This window comes from Setaria italica, chromosome IX, assembly GCF_000263155.2.
Source record: "Setaria italica strain Yugu1 chromosome IX, Setaria_italica_v2.0, whole genome shotgun sequence".
NCBI classification, from domain to species: domain Eukaryota; kingdom Viridiplantae; phylum Streptophyta; class Magnoliopsida; order Poales; family Poaceae; genus Setaria; species Setaria italica.
Window position 1 is genome coordinate 48029101 of NC_028458.1, and position 20465 is coordinate 48049565.

The following is a 20465-nucleotide window of genomic DNA, read 5'->3' on the forward strand; positions in this document are numbered from 1 at the left end:
ATTATCTGTGCCATAGAGGAGAAGTTCAAGTACAAAATTAGCTACAACAAAACTTACCGTGCTAAGCAGAAAGCGCTTGAGATGAAGTAGGGTACGTTCAAAGCATCCTACGACAACCTCCCTGCCTTGTTGCACACCATTTGTTAGAGAAATCCTGGAAACTTCTACGACTTGAAAGCATATCCAGTTCTTCAGTTTCCAGGCAAACAGGTCGTACAGTGGTCATTCCTTGCGTTGGGTCTTTGCATTCAGGCTTTCCGGCTTTGTCGACCAGTCATTTGCATTGATGGCACATTTCTGACTGGAAGATACAAAGGGACAATATTGATAGCTATTGGGACCGATGGCAACAATCAGGTGTTGCAGCTTGCGATCGCTTTTGTGTAGAAGGAGTCTGGAGATAGCTGGTACTGGTTCCTCGAGAGGGTGAAGAACATGATTGTGTTGGATGTCGAGGAGGTCTGTCTCATTCATGATCGGCACAAAGGTATTATACAAGCAATCGACGACCTAAAGAACGGAAGTCAAGAGCGTTTCAGGGCGTCGATATGGCTGGACTTGAAGAGTAGGTGGTGCATGAGGCATATGGGTGCAAACTTTCACAGCCAATTCAAGAACAGGGACATAACGTAATGTAATGTAATGTAATGTTTGTCGTTGTGGACAAGGACATAACATATTGTAATATTTATCGTATTGTAATGTAATGTAATGTTTATTGAAATGACTTGTATGTTGTTTATTTGCAATGTAACATAATGTAATGTTATATTTCCTTTACGTGTTTCAGTTCCTTATTCTTTCAATACTTGTGTTGCAGTTATGGCGGCGCACCCAGGTGCACAGGCGTACCAGACCCCTGAGTTGCTTGACCCTGCCTTGGACGGCCAGCACAGGTCGTTCCAGTCAGCCGTAGTTGGTACCACCCTAGCCACGTTTCGAGCTTGTATCCTACTTGCGACCATGCCGATCGACCGACGTTGGATCCCGAGGTACATCATACTTAGTAATACTTGTGTGTTAAGTTCAACGATTAATTTGTTTAAACTAACTAATTTTTTTCATGGTACAGGTTGAGTGCAGTGGGCCATCTCCCTGTGGCTAGGCTTGTGGAGGGCGACATGGTCGACTGGTCAGCGTGACGTGGCCGCGAGAGAGTCACACGGTTGCAGTTCGACATGTCACTGCTAGCAGCTCTGCTGTACCAGTGGCGGCTGGAGACGTACACCTTCCACCTCCCGATCGGTGAGTTAACCCCACACTAGAGGACGTCTCGATGCTACTGGACCTTCCCTGTGCAGGGGCCGCTGTAGCCGCGATGGACGTCCCACCTGCATGGCGCGACAAGCTGCTAGGTCGGTTTGCGGACGTTCCCCGCGTAGACGGTGCCCCGCAGTACCACACTTTCAGCAACTCCCACGGCCCGACGAAGGCATGGCTCCAACAGCTCAGTGTGAGTATTTAATTAGCAGGAAGTCCAAATAATTTTTGTCAATTTTTCTTATTGTTGACACAAGTCTGAAATTATTTTGCAGGCCGAGTATATGAGAGAGGATGCAAATGAGGCCACAGTAGCGCGTCACTTGGAGGCGTACCTGCTGTGGCTCTTCTGCTGGACCCTCTTCTGCACATCACAGGGGAACTCGGTGCCTAAGCACCTTCTTCCTTACGTGAGGGCCATTGCGGAGGCCCCGCTCGCCGAGGTTCCATAGTACAGCTGGGGTTCAGCTGTGCTGGCAGCCACGTACAGGGGTCTCTGCACGGGCAGCGTGAAGGTGACTTCAGCGGAGCCAATCTTCCTAGGCTGCCCGCTGCTGCTTCAGCTTTGGACCTACGAGCGGTTCCCGATAGGGTGTCCTCGGGTGGACATGTCCCCCCACCCTAGGGGTTTCGACAAGGACAATGTCGACAAGCCCACAATCGGGTCGTTGTGGTTCCTGAGGAGGGTACGGTTCTTCTACTATTATTTTTCGATTCATATTACACTTTGGAATTTTTAAGGTCCTAACTGAGAAATTTTGATTATATTTGTTGCAGGTGGTTTGGACGGGGGTGCAGATAAAGAAGTCGTACCCGGACTTCATCGGTATGTTCGACGCTCTGGTCGACACCGACGTGAGGTGGAGACCCTACAGCTTCAAAGAGGTGGAGGCTCGTGCCCCGTATGGCCTGTCTTCGCTATGCTATCGGGACATGACGTACTGGAGGACGAGGAGTCCAGTAGTCTACGACATCCACGTCGAGGACTACGCGGTTCACCGTGTGATGAGGCAGTTTGGGCTGTACCAGCACTCCCCGCTTCCGGTAACGTCAGCCGTTCCGGCTTCCATTCACAGGTACAATCCAGCATTTTTATTCCCCTTGCATTAAGAATTTTTCGTTTATGTAACTCGTGTAACAATGGTTCCATTAGGGCTAGCCATCAGGGTGGTGGTGGTGGTGGGCCTCGAGTCCTATGGGCTCCGAGGATGGTTCACTGGGTCGTCCCGTGGGCGACCGCACTAGACGAGGTGGTCCAGGAGGTCCGGGCACACGACGTAGACACTTTTGCAGCGTACCTTCGCTGGTTCTTACCGAGGACAGGACGCGGGTCCTGTTCGTTCCGGCCGAGCCACCGATGGAGACCGCTGCAGTCACGCAAACATACCCTCGCGCGAGAGACGTCAACTACGACTACGCAGTAAGCTACTGTAATTTTTGTTCTTACTAAACTTGCATCATTTGGTCTGACTAACTTCAAATTTTTTGGCTCCCCAACAGTTCGACATTATTGGGGACTTGGACAAACAGCTGACGTACGGCATCGAGCACTTCGATGTGCTGAATTCTCTTTAGCACCGTTCGCTGCTTACGAGGGCCAGAGACGTCTGCAGGAGGTTTATCAATGCCGTTAGCTGTCGTGGCAGGCATGGGGACGTCTTCGTTCCACCACGAGCTCCCTACCCCTGTGCGTCCTCTCCAGCTCCTACTCAGCAGGCTGGTATGTCCTCTCACCCGCCTGTTCGTCCGTCAACAGCCGGGACATCCGATGCCACACTACCACCACCACCACCACCACCACCACCATCTTGGCACGTCACAGCAGGTCCGTCCACCGTTCGACATGTCGTTTCGCGAAACATCTCACTACCTGCCCCGCATATGCAATCTGCATGGTCCTCTTATCCATCTTCAGCCGCACCGAAGATACGACCAGCAGGTGCGTGATGCATACATTTTTTATACTCCATTTTAAGTACGCAACGAAACTAACAAAACCATTTCCTTTGTGATTATAACAGGCGACACAGACCAGGGATGGGTTTCGGAGGACTCACACAATGAGGCAGCGAGGTCCAGCGGCTAGGGTTGGTTCGATGACCTTTTCAGAGTGGACCCTGACCTGCTCGGTCCCTCCCAGCTGGCAGACGCCCCGCAAGGTCCTACACAAGGTGCGACCTAGTACCTCGGGACACCACAGGGTCCTACACAGGGCGCGACCCAGTACCTTGTGACACCACCTGCGGAGGGAGCGGGAGGACGTCCGACTCACGACATTCACCTGCCGGAGCCCTGGACGTACGACCGGCAGCAGACCAGAGCAGCGCAGCTGGCAGCGAGGCGTGGTCGTGGTGACGGCGAGCCTCGTTTCAAGCGAGGACGCATTTAGTGCGTAGGACGACTTGTTATTTTTTATCATTTGTAGGATTATGATGTGTACGATTATCTTTATGTGCGAGGATTGCTCTATCTAGATAAGAAGTTAAATGCTTTTCATTGTTCGCATGCGTTCACTATACAAGTCTAAACATTTCCCAATTAAGAATTAAAAGCACACAATTAAAATAATTGGTCACTACGAATGAAAATTGTGCGGCAAATAACGGAGTACATGACCTAAGCACAACACAATGAAAGGTCCAACAGTACACAACATTGTTCATGAATAAACCATGGACACACAACGATAGGTCCAACCGCACACAATGGAGTACTAGCCAATAACAGAGCCTACTGAGTACAATGAGGCCACTTTCCCTTCCTCAGGGCATCGGGGTTCTCCTCGATCGCTGCTTTCGCTCGGGGTGCATGCTCAAGCTTCATCTCCCTCTCCTCCCTTTCTGCAGCAAGACGCCTCCTTTCCTCCTCTTCCTTGTGCTCCTTCTCTGCAGCCTCCTCTCTGAGCCTCTTCTCCATCCTCTCCTTGTTCTCTGCCACCCAACGCAACATGTACTGCATCTCCTCCTTATCCTCAGGCTTGATCTCAGTGTCAATCCACTGCTCAAAATCATAGAGCGGTGGAGGAGTCTGCAACAAACGAAATAGTTACAAAATAAAAAAAACATGCAGGATGTCATAGGACAGTAAAAAACTTAACAAACAACATCGATTACTCACCATCTTGTTGATCCGACGCTGATGAAGCGTAGGCTCAAATTGAAAGTTGGAACACATCCAATACCTCTGCCTATACGTGTCCTCTTTTTCGACTTGGCTACCTTGCAAGGATCGCCGCAAAAGCACTTGGGCACTGGAACACCACTAGGCAGAGGCAAAGGGTCGAAGGTATTTTCAAGAAATAGGTCGAAGAAAAAAAACCGCCGGTTGAACCAAAATGGACCTTTGAGCTAGGCAAGTCTTTGGTAAGGCCTAAGTTGGTACGGAAACTATCAACAAAGATGTATGAATTCTACCAATGGTACCTGAACTTGTTCGCCAACTCGAGGGAGATGTTCGGCCTTAAGGTAAACCAATAGATTTTTACGGCGAAGGCGAGAAAGTCCTATGGCTAGAATTCAAGGGTATATACGAAGTGTACCATCATGATACCCTGGACGTCTCTCTGATCAGTGCCTGGGTTCTGTAAGTGTCCGTTTATCTTCATGTAAATTTTGGCTCATATCATTATTTTTTGTGCGTGCGTCGTCGTACTAACTTCATCTTTCATTTTGTGTAGAATGCTAATTCAGATGTGCCGACTAGAAGCGAAACTCCATGTTGGCTTCATGGATCCATCCGTAGTTAACCAAAAATAGATACAAAATGCGCCAGACAAAACGTTGGTGGAAGTATACAATTTTCTAGACAAACAAAATTACAACGATTTCATACTACTTCCATACAACTTCAAGTAAGTGTATGTATACCGTATGTTTTCATTTTCTTTTCCTTATCTGGTTAATGTTAGTTAGCTCTAATATATATGAACATTTATGTACGCAGCTACCACTGGATCCTCATTATAATTGAGCCTGAAAGAAACCACATTATTGTCTTTGATTCGTTGAGGAAAGATCCGGTAGAGTACCAAGACATGCAAGACATGCTAGGCTTGTAATAATTCTGGACCTTTATCTCTATGCAAAAGTTTGTTTCCTAAATTTTCACCTAACACTATATCGTTCATTATTTTAATCCGCAGCGCATGGAGAGAATTTATCAGGACACACAAAGGTCCATTCAAAGAAAAACTTACATGGAACATAGACTTCCCAGTACGTATGAAGTCTGCATATTTTGTACATTCTATAGCACGAATATTTCATAACTTGTTTTTTCCCCATTGGAGTGCTTAAGACAGGAACCCGGGAATAATCTATGTGGCTACTATGTCTATGAGCACATGTACAGTTTTGCAGGATCCAAGGAAAAGATAATGCTGCACAACTATAAAGTACGTAAAATAAAACTATAAATAGTTAATTATTTTCTACCTCCTTTAATTGTTCGTGTAAAATTCACATGTTTCAAAATTATAGATGTTTAATATTCAAGAGGGACTATTGAAGAAGGAAAGAGTAGCGGCAATATGTGAAGGTTTCATTGGATTCCCGGTGGACGAGGTGGTAAATCCACAAGGAGAATTTTATTACGATGGACGAAAATTAGACGCTCCGAGCAACACCTCGACGGAAAGATCGTAGATAGTTTGATTTTTATAATACACTCAGATTTGTATAGTACACTAAGAATTGTGTATATATAGTAAGAATTGTATATATAGTAATCGTATAAATACTAGTTTGATTCGTTTAAATAGATTTTTCATTATAAAAGAAGTCTCAACTACTAAAGGTTAACTAAAGGGGTACGTACGTCATGCATGAAATTACAGGCACCTGCATGGCGCGCGCCTGAAATTTCAAACAGGACTTTAGTCCTGGTTGGAAAACCCAACTAAGACTAAAGGGGACCTTTACTCCCGGTTGGTAAATTCAACCAGGAGTAAAGGAGCCTGTCCCGCGCCTAGCGTAACAGGATCTTTAGTCCCGGTTGAGTGACCCAAGACTAAAGATCCTTTTGCATCTCGATTGCTTTATCCTGAATGTATTTTTGGAAAATTTATCCCTTACTAATTGAGACTAAAGGTCCGTTTTCCATCGGTGTCACAGCCCGCCCCCTACGTCTTCATGCACGCGTGACGCGCCCCCGCGCGCGATCGATGCCCATGCGGCTATGCGTCAGAGCGTGCCTGCCGCGCAGCCGCTCGATCAAGTCGACCGGCGTATAAAAGGACGGCAACGGTGCCTGTTAGCACAGTCGCACGTAAAACGCCGCCATTTAATTTCCCAATACGTACAACCACAGGCGCCGACCACCGATCGATCGACGTACGCGTCGAAGTGCCATCAACCCCGTTGTTCAATTCGCACGCCCGGCCGACGCCCACGGACGCTCCGCGGTGTCGCCGTCCCGGACTGGCCCGGCCGGCGACGGCGACCGAAGACAAATCCACCACGTGCACGGCCCTGTCAGCTCATAAAAGTCTAAGCACCGGCCAAAAAAGAAAATCGCGAGTACTAGACTTTTACGCGGGGAAAAAAATTGTTGCCTCGATCGGCTAATCAGCTTGGCCGCTACGTCTGTGGCCGGCGCCGGTCGCCGAAGCATCGTGAAAACGACTCCATCGGGATCCAATGAAGCCAAGAGGCTGATCCATTCAGCGTGAAACCCAGCATGCAGTGCACGCAAGCTACACGGATCTCTTCGTTCCCTCTCCACGTAGTAACGGTGCGGTGCAGCACGTCGATTTGTCAATGTGAACAATCCTCGACATTATATATGGCCATCCTGATTCCTGACCCCTGTCACTCTCGGCTAGTCTCAACGGCCCTGTGCTACGTACGAGTCCAGGTCCTCTCCGATCCAGAACGATTCCATCGACGCATCACATTGATAAATATGTCGCAGAGTCGCAGAGTGGTTACTTGCTAGGTTATACTGTATATACGCTAGCAATTCATAAATATTGTAGCCGTATGCCCGTATATACTTAACAATAGAGAACGTGTGCAGATCGATAACAAGTCCAAATGACCTTTTGCGATCGAGGTTCGTTGCTAAGGGAAAAGTATGAAAGTGTGGTCCTATGATTTGTGTGATTAGTCGCAAGTAATCCTTCTTAGTCCTTGGATAGCATTCGTGCCGTGTTCTGGTCCAGCCACTACAAGCTAGCCTCGTGTCCAGCAGACACACCCTCTCAAGATTAGGACTACGATGGAGTACCACCCCAAACGTCCCTGGCAATTAACTTTTGATAGGCTAGTTGCCGCTAAACGCCTAAACCATAGAGCAATATAGTTCGTCATCAAGATCAATCATATCAAACCGCAAACGGGTAGTTAACTTCAGAAACATGTGTGCAATGAAGCTTAATTAACTGTTGCAACCTTCAAAATATGTCCTTTGATTAGGACTGGCACGTGTTTCTTTAATCTGACACCAATTGGGATTGGCTTGTCTCAACCGCTTAGCAATCAGCATATACTGCATATCCCTGTCCTCTCAAGAAAAATCGCCTTTCGGGCCAAACATTAACGTACTGTGGTTAGCATGTCATTTGTTTTCATCGCGTGTCCCCTGCCAGAACACTGATCTTATGTGAGGTCCGGTGTTATTATCCGATCGCTGTTGGTGATGCCATACAGGCTACCTAAACGATAGCTACTAGCGGCAAAATATCTTTGCTGTGCAATTGTAGCGATAACCGACGGAAATGTCACGATGCAACCGAACGATCTCGGCTCGTTTCATTTTGGAGGGAGTCCCACTGGGCACGCGTGTGCAACGGTTCGTCTGTTTGTTGGGGAGTGAATCGAATAACGTCGTGTACTGCTCCTTTATACAAAAATAAAACGTCGTGTCCTGTTGACTTCCGACAGCATGCTGGAACGCTGTAGTAGGACGACGAGCCGATGTCCGGTCACGGGTGGATAAGGAAGCCAGTAGCATCAATCAGGTGTCCGCCGCGCGCACCGGCCAGCGCTTTGCTTCCGGGTGGCAGCCGCCACCGTGCATGGTGCCCGCGTGGCTGCCGCGTGCTCCCGCGGGTATGGCGCGTCCGGCGAGAGAAAAGGACGGAGGCCCCGGCCAATATCCGCCTGCCTAGACGCCGCGACGCATGCCTCCGCGCATGCAGTAGCATGCCCGCCATGTCACACATCGATCACGTGCCGCCGAGCGGGGAGAGAGAGAGGCCTCCGCACGGGCAGCGCCCCTTCTCTGCAGCCTTGCGTACGGACGTGTCTGCTGTTCAATCGATCCTCCGGGATCGGAGCCTGTGTCGTCGGGCGGTGGTAGCTCAACTCCAGGACTCCACGGCACGGCACGAGCGCGCCACGAGCACGCTGCACGTACACCGGGCGGTGCGTACGCACACACCGACCTGTTTGACCTTATCCTGACGCACGCTGCAGGCCAAAACCACCGCGAACACCACGCAGCGTACGTGCAGTGTCGACGACGACGCGTACGTGTGCACGTCGGTATGGCGCGACCGCAGGGACGAGGACGATAGACCCGAAAGGACGGCGAAACACTTGCCTATGGCAGGCGGCAGCTGCAACCAGAGCCGCCGAGATCAAATCTGTTTGGATAATTTGTCATCCGTTCATGTCGGACTTCCTGACCTACCCCGTTCGCAGGTCCTGTCTCTCCTCCCGGATTCCAGAATATCGGCAGAGGTGGCACTTGACCGAGGGACTTCACTTACCAACGCGCCAGGTAAACGAGTGAGTGGAGACACGTGTACGCTGCCGATTTGATGCGTCGAGTCCGCTCCTGTTGGAGTTTTGAATGGTTGATGTGGTCGCTTTCTTCCGTGATCCACAGGAAAAACTTGCACGCTTGACAATCCGTGCGGTAGATTTAGGTTAAGCTTAAATCATCAGCACCCCTACTCCACTACAGCAAAAGAATTCCCCCACAGCCAGCAGTCGATCATCTCATCCGCCATTTTAATTCGGTTTGCTGGGCACCCGACGAAGCAAACGGTAACGTCAACATCGCCTGCGCGGCTACGCCTGCATGCACATACACGAGAGGCGCGGGCAAGGAGGATCTTTTATTTTCTCCACACCACACGCACGGTCCCACGGAGTCGTGACCAACATCGTCACGGGCCCAGGCTACTGTGCGTGCACTTAATCAGGGCCCCACCTGATGCTCCTGCAGTCCTGCTGCTCTCACGGCCCACCAGCCCTACCTAAAGCAACGCGCACGTGCTCTACGCTTCCCGCCGGAGCGAGAGACGTCGACGACCGCCGCGCAAACAAGAAAAATATGCGCGCCTCTCTGGCCTCTGCCGCGGGGCCATCGGATGCTCGCAAAGGGCGTCTAGCCGGAGCACTTTGCTTGCTCCGTAGCATAATGCCGTAGCCAAGGCTACGTCACACTCACAATTCATGCATCCGAGAACAACGTGAGAACTATCCAGAAACGTCAGGGAGAACTCTCAGCGCAAAAGAAATTGCCCGTGCGTCACACGCATCTGCAGTGGACTTCAGAGCAGCTGGCCCGCCATTAGAACAGAGGAAAACGAAGGTCCGGAAAAGAAAAGGGGGAAAAAAAAGAAGCAACGGAGCATCAACCACCAGACATGCAAGTGACATCAGATCTGACAGAATCACAGAGCAGAAAAGATTGCCCATAATTTCGCGGCTTGCTACTATATATCATAATTTACCAACCAAAATACAGATAATCCCCCGGTACAGGACAAATACTCTAAGCTGTGACCAAAGGGCGTATTCACAAAGCTCAATCCTGACCAACACTTACACCTTGGAATGGTATAGTAAGCTCACACTCAACAGCGAACTGAACTGAGCGGAAATTAGGCACCCTAATTAAAAACAAATGGAAAATAAAAGATCTCATAGTAATGTTCTGAAGTGATGACCGCGCCAGCCACAGCACGGCCACCGCCCACCGGTGGGTGGGAAGCCAAGGCCCACGGGAATCACGCGGCCGAGGGCGCGGTGACGTACTTCATCGTGCCGGCCTCCGCCAGCGCCGCGCGGATCGGCTTCTTGGCCACGGCCTCCACCTCGTCGGCGTCGGCGGGGAGGGCCGGCAGCCCCTTGAAGTCCAGGGACTCGTCGTTGTAGATGTTCCACCACTTATTCACCAGCATCTTGATGTCCTCCCTGTCCATGTTGGCCTCCTTGCCCGTGTACCTCCACGGCTTCGACCCCGCCGCGCAGTAGTGCACGACCTTCACCTTCTCCAGCTGCACGTTCTCGGGGTGCCTCCAGAGCATGGCCAGCACCAGGTTGTACACGTTCGGGATCGGCTTGTACTGCTCCCTGAAGAACATGTTCAGGAAATCCTGCGAAAATACAAGAGACCAAAGAACAGTGATGAGCACACATGTAACTGGCGGAGCTTAATGAGCGGCGCCTGCGCTGATCGCTCACCTGCTCTGCGAAGGGGGTGGGTGGAGTCACGCGGAGGGTGTCGAGCAGGGCCTTTGCGGTGGCCATGCTGGGCTCGTGCACGAACATGCCCGCGTTGAAGTAGAGCGCCGGCGGAGGGCCGAGCTCGGCGGTCGGCCACGCGACCCTGTCGGGGCACTGCTGGCAGTAGCCGATCTTGTACTGCGGGGTGTGGCTCCACGTCTTCTCGCAGAAGCAGTCCATCACCGCGTAGAAGCTGCCCTTCTCAAGCTCGAACAGCTCGTCGATGTTCTCAAACACCTGGATGTCCGCGTCCAGGTACACCATCCTCTCGTACTCCACGAACTGCACAAAGCCGGCGTCAAGTGAGTGATCGATCGAGCAAAGCATTATATCGCAGAATTAAGCGCGAGAATGGCCAAGTGGTCCATGGATCAGTTCGTCAGTTACCTCCCAGATGCGGAGCTTGGAGTAGTTGATGACGTAGTAGGCCATGGCGAACTGCGTCTGGTTCTCGGGCGGGTACACGGGCTCGATCTCGCGGACGATGCAGCCCTGCGAGACGAGGATGCGGCGGTGGGACTCCGGCACGTCGGGCAGCACGGCCACCACCAGCGGGTACGCCGAGCCCACCTTGCGCAGGCCCTTGGCTAACCCCACGACGCCCTTCCAGTAGTCGCCGTCGCCGGCCAGGAACGTCACGTACGCCCTCGTCGTGGGCTTCACCGCCGGGGCGGCGGCAGCCTTGGCGGTCATCTTGCCGGCCAGCTCGGGAGCCATCTCGTCGCAGAGGGTTCGGTTCTCGGGAGCTACGAGCGAGCTCTGTTTGGTGGGATTTGGAGGCTGGTTAGTGGACAGTGGTTGATTTGTGTGTGGATTAAGCTCTTGTTGCTTGCTTGAGTTGCTTCAGCTTTGGCTTGGGGGTTTTCGCAGCGGGTGGTCGAGGGTTTAAATAGATAACCGGGGGCGAAATGGCGCCCGTCCGCGTCGGTCACGGGGCATAGGGGCTGTGGGATCTGAGGCGTACGTGTTTCGTCGTGTAATGATCGGACGGCCACAACGACGTGGACGGAACCTTCTCGGTGGGGCAGTTTCGGAATTCCACGAGGAAGACGCCAGAAACGGGGAGAATTGTTTACGGCGTTCGTTCCTCGGGCTCTCTGGAGTGGTGGGCCGGGCGGCCTTGTTTATTCAACGTTACCATTTCCCCTCGCTAATGGGTGGTTGATTAGTAAATTAATTATCCTTCCATGATCCTGCTTTCACTGTCCTTTTTTTGGCGTGGGATCCTGCTTTTAATTGCATAATATATATGGCAACACTTTATTGTGGATAATCCGTTTTTACCTTGGCTCCCTGATCTGTGGATTTAATTACTAGTATATTCCTTGTCGTCGGATCAGGGAACGCTTTTAATTTGGTTTTCAGAGACGTCCCACCTTAGATCTCATTGACATCTGAACTTGAAAACGAGAAACAAATAAGTGCAGAGTATCACGATAATTAAGCATATCCTTACCTAGATACTCGATAATCGTTACGTAATCCATTCTGTGAATATAGTCTGATATCGTTACGTCCTTTCCTTTTTCTTTTTTTGAGAAAATCCTTTCCTTTTTCTTGACGTCAGCTAAGGTTTTTTAGCTCATGAGCAAAGCGAATGGTGCTCTCTGTTCTCATCAAGTTTTTTTCTCTCTCATTTTTTGTGGAACAGGTACGTATAGCTGGTGTCCAGTTTCACTTGTCAGTTGGCGCTGCGAGAATTTGTGATCGAGACGGGCCTGCTGCGTGCCAGTAGCACTAGTATGGGATGAGCGTGGACTGGTGGGAGTGGGACATTTGCAGAGTTCCGTTCGTCCTCACAATGTGCCACGTTGTCTCTTGAGCATCCACATCAGCCGTTCTTTCCCAGTTCTCACTTCTCACACGGCTCTCGTGACCTCATGTCGTTACTCCATCGTGCCATGCTGGCTGGGTATAAACAACTCGAAGACCCAGGGAACACAGGCGAGGCCGCGAGAGGCCAGGATGGTTCCGGAACCATGTATTGTATTCCGGCCTCATTGGGTTCCAACGACCCTCAACTTCTGGAGCTCCCGGAGACGAGGACCACACGTCAAAACGCATCGACGGCCGTCCGATCTCATCGTCAAGCAGCGCACCGTCGCAAGAGTCGGAGGTTCAGGAAGGCCCTATGGCCCGCGAGACGGGCGGCTGCCGTCTCGCCTAGAGCTGATGTGGGCCTCCGTGGGGCACGCCGTACCTTTCTCTTGGCCAGTATGGCGACACGTGGACCGGCACCGCAGCTTCTTGGATTCCCGCCTTCCCGGGGGTGCGAGCTTTGCCGTCCCGGAAATGGTACTCCGTTCTGACGTGCTCCTGATGCTGACCAAGCGATTGATGGAGCATGCAGGTCGGTCATGGTTTGGTCGCCACCTTGGTGGAGCTCCGCGAGTCGCGACGCTTCTTGTCCGATCTCTCACCATTTTTCTCATTGCACCGACAACCATGGCAATGACACCTCGCTAAACTTTACACCTGTCACATCGGATTGAATACTAATTAGTAGTATTAAATATAATCTAATTATAAAATTAATTGCACAAATGGAATCTAATTTGCAAGATGAATCTATTAAGCCTAATTAGTCCATTGTCAAATCATGGACTAATTAGACTTAATAGATTCGTCTCCTGAATCAGACTCCATTTGTGCAATTAGTTTTATAATTAGCTCATGTTTAGTCCTCCTAATTAGCATCCGAATATCTGATGTGATCATACTAAAGTTTAGCATCTCATATCCAAACATCGCCTTAGACGCGCGCGACAGAAGCTCCCGGTGGGTCCCACGCGGGCCTCCTGTGTTTTTTTTTCAATTTTTTATATAGCAGGGAAAGCATAAATTTTTTTAACAACATTCGCTCAAAAGTTATGACAAATGTTACGTGTAGATATCATGGAAGTTGTATTACGAAATTTATCATCTAAATTGTTGTTAGGAAAAAAGTTATGTGTAAAAATTATTCGTATAGGTTACAGTTTTTTAAAAAACAAAATTCAAAGTTTATACATATAAGTTCTGCACGTTATTGAAGTTGTGCTAAAAAATTATCTTATAAAAATTATATCGTGAAGTTATGCATCAAAGTTATTCTGAAAATAAAAAGTTACGGGATTTTAAATTTTTCAAAAAGGAAAGTCGTGAGCTGTCAGTTCTGCACGTTATTGAAGTTGTGCTAAAAAATTATCTTATAAAAATTATATCGTGAAGTTATGCATCAAAGTTATTCTGAAAATAAAAAGTTGCGGGATTTTAAATTTTTCAAAAAGGAAAGTCGTGAGCTGTCAGGGATCGAGCGCCGGTGGCCCTCCTGACACGCGCGCTGATAGACTCCCGATAACGTAGTTCAAAGAAAACTTATATACATCTCACGTTAGGGGTGTTTGAATTTTTAGTCCGGACTAAAATTCATGGCATATCGAATATTTGGAGGCTAATTAGGAGTACTAAATATGAGCTAATTATAAAACTAATTACACAGATGGAGGCTAATTCACGAGACGAATCTATTAAGCCTAATTAATTCATCATTAGTACATGTTTACTGTAGCATCACATTGTCAAATCATGAACTAATTAGGCTTAATAGATTCATCTCGCAAATTAGTCTCCATCTGTGCAATTGGTTTTTTAATTAGTTTATATTTAATATTCCTAATTAGTATCTAAATATTTGATGTGACAGGAATTTTAGGACCTTCTTATCGTTGCCTTGGCAAAAGGAGCAAATTTAAAAAATACCTGTTAAGTGAACGAGCGTTTGCCCACTTTTGAGTTCATAAGGTCTCCCTCACTATTCAAAAAGAAATTCTCTCATCAGGCCCTCATCCAGCAAGCCAGCATCACAAGTTGTGACCATGATAGTTATACTAAGAAGATATTTGTATCCATAGTCTAATTTTTAGTTTAGGTCATATCAAATGTTTGAATACCAATTAGAAGAACTCCAATAAAACTAATTGCATAAGCCATGGCTAATTCACGAGACGAATCTATTAAGCCTAATTAGTTCAAATCATGGACTAATTAGGCTTAATAGATTCGTATCGCGAATTAGCCTTCATTTATACAATTGGTTTTGCAATTAACCTATATTTAATACTCATAATTAGTATCTAAACATTTGATGTGGAACCAAACACCCCCTAAGGCAAAAAGAAGTAAGCATGTCGTCTTCTACAGTGGATCTACTTGGAGTTGATTAATTTCGAATAGACATGACTACACTTAGAAAGAAACCCAAGTACTACCACGTACGGGGGTGTTTGGTTACAGGGACTACATATTAAATATTTAGATACTAATTAGGAGTATTAAATGTAGGTTAATTACAAACCAATTGCATAAATGAATTAAGGTGGCATTTGGTTCCCTTTGCTTATTTTTAACACGTGTCACATCGAATGATTAGATACTAATTAGGAGTAGTAAACGTAGACTATTTACAAAACCAATTACATAAGTGGAATCTAAATGGCGAGACGAATCTATTAAGCCTAATTAAGCCTAATTAATCCATCATTAGCAAATATTTACTGTAGCAACACATTGTCAAATCATGGACTAATTAGGCTTAATAGATTCGTCTCGCCGTTTAGATTCGTCTTATGTAATGGGTTTTGTAAATAGTCTACGTTTAATACTCCTCATTAGTATCTAAACATTCGATGTGACGGGTGCTAAAGTTTAACAAGTGGAAGAAAACAGGCCCTTTAATTCTGGAACCAAACAGCCATGTAGTTTATTCGGATATTGCTTTGGATAAACAACTTTCAAATCAACGTAGCCACGAATGTATCGTTGGATCGGCGATCGTTAAGCATGTATCGATGTGTGAGAGTATTATAAGCTAGCGGGCACATCGACTCGAGACATTCAACGGTCAGCTCCTTATCAAAAAAAAAAGGTCAGCCAAGAACGTGCCTAGGTTTCGCGAGCTTTCCATGACGTCACCCCAGCCTTCTACTCTACCTGGGAATGGATAATGGCAGTTTACTGGCGCTATCTCAACCTGACCAATTAGCTCCGGTCACCTCGATCTGGTCGCACGTACGTGTTCTACCAACCTCTCAACAGCCCGGCGCCCCCGGTGCACCGTCAGTCCGTCACCGCCCCCGCAGACGCGTGCGTATGTGCACACGCCGGGTGGTGGTCAGCTAGCTATCCGGATAGCACCAGTCGCTCTCCCGGTTTACCCGCGCGTTGGCGGTGGCCGGTAGCCGACCTTGACGGACCGCGATGCGCACGCGCCCGCACGGCCGGCTTGGGATCTCAGCCGCCGACGGCGCGGACGGGGTTCGCCCTTACGTGTGGCCGCCTCGACCGCGCCCGGGTACGTGATGCCGATACGTGCGTGCTGCTCGACGTGGGGGCGGACACCTCGGCGAATGGTCGGCGTCGTCGGTCGCGGTCGCCGCGCGGGAGGCCGGCCGGCCGGGCGCGTTCCGCCGCTTGGGCAAACGCCATTTGCCGCGAATGGCACATGGCCGGTTCGTGGTCGTGGGGGGCCTTTCGCGTCGCTCTCCGTGGCGGATTCAGAGCAGTTACGGCGGTTGGTTGGCCGGTTGTTCTCGAGCCTGGGCGCGCGCGGTCGGTCGGAACACGGCAGCGCACCCGCTCGCCGCACGGCAGCGAGCCATTCGTTCGCGGCTTCGAGCCAGGTCCCGGCGGCCGGCGGGTTTTTTGACTTTCGGTTCCAGGCATGTGGGGAGCTTTCGTGCCGACGAGGCGACGGTCCACGCGTACCGCCGTGACTGCGCATCGATGGTGACTCGTGTCCAATACAGCATCAAGAGCGCATAGATCGACTACTAGCTAATTCTGTCCGGTGGGTCGAGTGTGTTTTCTTTTATTGCTTCAAGTCGTGTGGTGGTTGTTTGTGTGTTTTTCAATGTTTCTCTTTCTTTGATCTTTTGTGCTCTCGTACTGGCCAAGTTCTGTTTGACTTCATCAATATTGTGTCTGTAAACTGCTTTCTTCTTAATCGAAAGGTGCTAATGTACTCCAGAAAAAAAATGCTAATTTTGTTTGTGCCCTTGCTCAAATTTTTTCAACGAATAAAGAGACGGCACGTAATCTATGTCAGTTTGTAGTAACCACAAAAGGCGAGTTATTTTTTTCAATCTCAGACGAGTTTTTGTCACTGACATTTGTTAACTTCCAGCTCATGTCGACGACGCTAGAGGTGCCCAGTCGGAGTTAATTGTGCTAGTGCTAGTGCCTCTAGGGACGAACAAATATTTAGCCGCTTAACAGTTAGAAATCTGACACAGTGACAGTACAAATATTTGAACAATTGTTATTTAATCAAAAATCGCAAAGCCATCTCAAAATGAAAAAAAAAACACTCGAGTAATAGTTAAAAATTTCATAGAGTAAAGCCTCGTATGTGCATGTCGAAGGACGTAATGGAAATAGCAAAGGCTCGAGGCCACCCGCTAATAAAGTGATATAGTGTAAACGTCTTGGAGGTGTGACCGTGTGAGTTAGCATGTGTATGGTGTTGGGTATGTTGTGTTGTATATGCTCAGATACTATAACTTGTATTAGAGAGTGGAGGTCTAAAAGAGTAAAAGAAGTGATTGTCAGAGAAATGACATTTTTGGTTTTGCTTCTCTCGTCAGAATGCAAAGTGGGCCTTTTGGTCGGAAAATAGCACTCCTTAGCCCAGTTTGTTGGGGCCTGGCTACCAGAAGAATGGGCCAATTCCTGAAAGTTTAGCATCCAAGTATCACATCAGTAGCCAGAGAATCAGTCTAAAAAAAATCAGTAACCTGAGAAATACCTTCCGAAAATAAGGACAAATCTGCAATCTGTCACTTCCTTCTATGTTGGAGACACAAATTACCATTTTAGCTTGACTGCATGGTAATACATGGTAATACAGACACTGTTACAAGTCTTTTAGTGCTCATTTGCCTGAACACTGCTTGCTCGCGTCTGAAGCAGCTAAAGACTACCGTTGTGGGAGGTCAATGAGGTTGGCACGGTGAACTTCAGGTGAAGGGGAGTGATGATAACATGGTAGGACTAGGCTTGTCTACTCTTAGGTTTGAGAGACCGCGAGAGTATATGAGCGACAATAGAGGAGGATACGAGGACACGGGGTCACAAACTCACGATCCACCAATTCAACGGAGAAATGTGATAGGTACTTAATATTTAATATTTGTTAGTATATGAGCTTGGCCCATATAAATAATCCTTAATAAATTTTAAAAGCTCACTAGCGTTATTATTCTATATTGCTAATAGATGAGGGTGTGGGGGTTTTCTTTCCTATAAATACGGATCATCTCTCATGGAAAAGACGCACCATAGATCATTATACGAGAAAGCCCCTAGTTCAGGTAAGGTATCCCTAAGGCGGTCTATACGAGTTAGATTTTGCCTCTTTTACACTGTTGCGCCACCACTGTAGTCTTCTCCATTCTGTTGCGTCGGCGTCCACCGGCGAGTGGAAGAGCAGGTCTCTAGAACCACTCGTCCTTATGATCCTGCACTGGGAGAGGACGAATAAGCTTTTTGGGAAGTGCTTCGCGCAACTGCTCAAGTTCGTCGTCTTCAACTCCAGCTGCTGCGATCCGTCTGCAACACCATCATCGTCCCGTCAGCGCCGCTCGTCATCACAGCTTCTCGGTACATGCGCCGTGATCTAATCTAGTTTTTAATCAAGTTTTTTAAGATTATGATTATGTTGTTCCTGTTTTCTAGTATATTAGAGTTTTGCATGCTAGAATTGTCTCTTGCCATGATTTATTTATTTTAAAAATTAATACAACAATTGCTTAATTATCCAACAATTCAAAAACCGGCAATCTACTGATTTTATGATGGCTGGTTTTGTTGAATCACCGAGGCTAGAAAAGTTTTCTGGTGTGAACTTTAAGAGATGGCAATCAAAGGTCCGTCTATGGTTTAATGAGATGCACATCTAAGACACGAGAAAAGGCGAACTGACTATGTGGACTCGAAAGGATGCGAAAGAGTTGTGGGATGCTTTGGTTACAAATGATGGTGCAACAGATGCAAGCAATGAATTGTACCTCAGCGAGAGCTTCCATAACTACATGATGGTGAACAACTGTTCTGTGGTAGAGCAAGCGCATGAGGTGCAGTGCATTATGAAGGACCTTGAGCAGCTCAAGTGTGAGACACCTGACAAGTTTGTGGCTAGATGCATAACTGCAAAATTGCCTTCCACGTGGAGGAATTTCGCCACAACTCTGAAACATAGGAGACAGGAGATATGAATTGAAAACCTGATAGCGTCTCTTGATGTTGAGGAGAAGGCTCGAGTGAAAGATGTTGTTGATAAAGGAGATCAAGGCTAGTCTAGCGACAATATGGTGCAGAAGTTCCCACGCAATAAGAATAAAGGAAAAAACAAGGTCGTCAAGACTACTACCTTCCAGAAGAAGAAGATGAACAAAACCAAGTTGTCTTGCTATACCTGCGGCGAACTGGGACATTTCTCAAAGGATTGTCCAAATCGCGCAGATCGTAAGGATAAAAGGGCTAATCATGGATCTGGATCCAAGTATGTCAACACAGTGACCATAGGCAACACTAAAGACGGGTAGGTAATTGTTCTTTCAGTTTTTCAATCTACCAGTTGGTGGCTTGATACGGGTGCCAATGTTCATGTGTGTGCTGACATATCTATGTTCTCTTCTTACCAGGTCGCTCAGGATTTCTCCGTCCTGACGGGGAATGGGTCACATGCTTCTGTTCATGGTGTTGGTACCGTAGATCTGAAGTTTACTTCGGAAAATATCGTGCAACATAGAAACGTCAAACATCAAACATGTCCCTACTATCAACAAGAATCTTGTGAGCGGCCCAGTCCTATGCAAGGATGGTTTTAAGGTAGTGTTTGAGTCCAATAAATTAGTCGTGTCGAAACATGGACAATTTGTTGGTAAAGGTTATGATTGCGGAGGCTTGTTCCGCTTTTCCCTTGCAAATTTTTGTAATAAGTCTATGAACCATATTTATGGCAATGTTAATGATGATGCGAGTACTTGGCATTCACATCTGTCACATTAATTTTGGTTTGATGTCTCGGCTTTTCAGCATGTGTTTAATTTCGAGGTTCACCATTGCCAAAGGTTCTAAGTGCCATAGCTGTGTGCAATCGAAGCAATCTCGAAAGCTTCACGAGGTGGTTGAGGAGAGAAACTTGACACCTCTAGAACTCATACATTCTGATCTCTGTGAGATGAATGGTGTGTTGAGAAAAGGTGGAAAGAGATACTTCATGACATTGATTGATGATGCAACTATATTTTGCTATGTTTATTTGTTGCAAACTAAGGATGAAGTATTAGACTACTTTAAAATCTATCAGGCAGAAGTTGAGAATCAACTAGAGAGAAAGATCAATCTTCTAAGGTCAAATCATGGTGGTGAATATTTTCCTAAAATCTTTGATGAATTCTGTGAGAAATATAGTATTATTCATGAGAGGACGCCTCCCTATTCTCCCAAATCAAACGGGGTTGCTGAGAGGAAAAACTGCACGCTAACTGATCTGGTTAACGCCATGTTAGACAATGCTGGTTTATCTAAGGTATGGTGTGGGGAGGCTTTATTTACTTCATGTCATGTCAATAAAGAGAAAACTCCATACGAGTTGTAGGTGGGAGAAAACCATCACTTTCTTATTTGCACACTTGGGGTGCTTGGCGAAAGTCAATGTACCAATTTCTAAGAAGCACAAGTTGGGATATAAGATAGTGGATTGTG

At 47.7% G+C, this 20465-nt stretch overlaps 1 protein-coding gene across 1 annotated transcript; it reads right to left on the bottom strand.

The window, feature by feature from the left end:
• Positions 1-9880: 9880 nt before the first annotated feature.
• On the bottom strand, positions 9881-11579 carry LOC101769741 (galactinol synthase 2). The gene is made up of 3 exons (XM_004984522.3): positions 11106-11579; positions 10677-11000; positions 9881-10588 (listed from the first exon to the last, which is right to left on the bottom strand). The coding sequence occupies exons 1-3, from the start codon at positions 11433-11435 to the stop codon at positions 10220-10222; spliced, it is 1023 nt and encodes a 340-aa protein (XP_004984579.1). The 5' UTR covers positions 11436-11579; the 3' UTR covers positions 9881-10219.
• Between the last annotated feature and the right edge of the window lie 8886 nt (positions 11580-20465).

Excerpts from the sequence above, each read along its gene's own strand:
- LOC101769741 (XM_004984522.3), bottom strand. The coding sequence starts at position 11,435 with ATGGCTCCCGAGCTGGCCGGCAAGATGACCGCCAAGGCTGCCGCCGCC. Across the intron at positions 11,001-11,105 it reads CCAAGCTCCGCATCTGGGAG|TTCGTGGAGTACGAGAGGAT; the intron begins GTAACTGACGAA and ends GGCTTTGTGCAG. Across the intron at positions 10,589-10,676 it reads CCACCCCCTTCGCAGAGCAG|GATTTCCTGAACATGTTCTT; the intron begins GTGAGCGATCAG and ends GTATTTTCGCAG.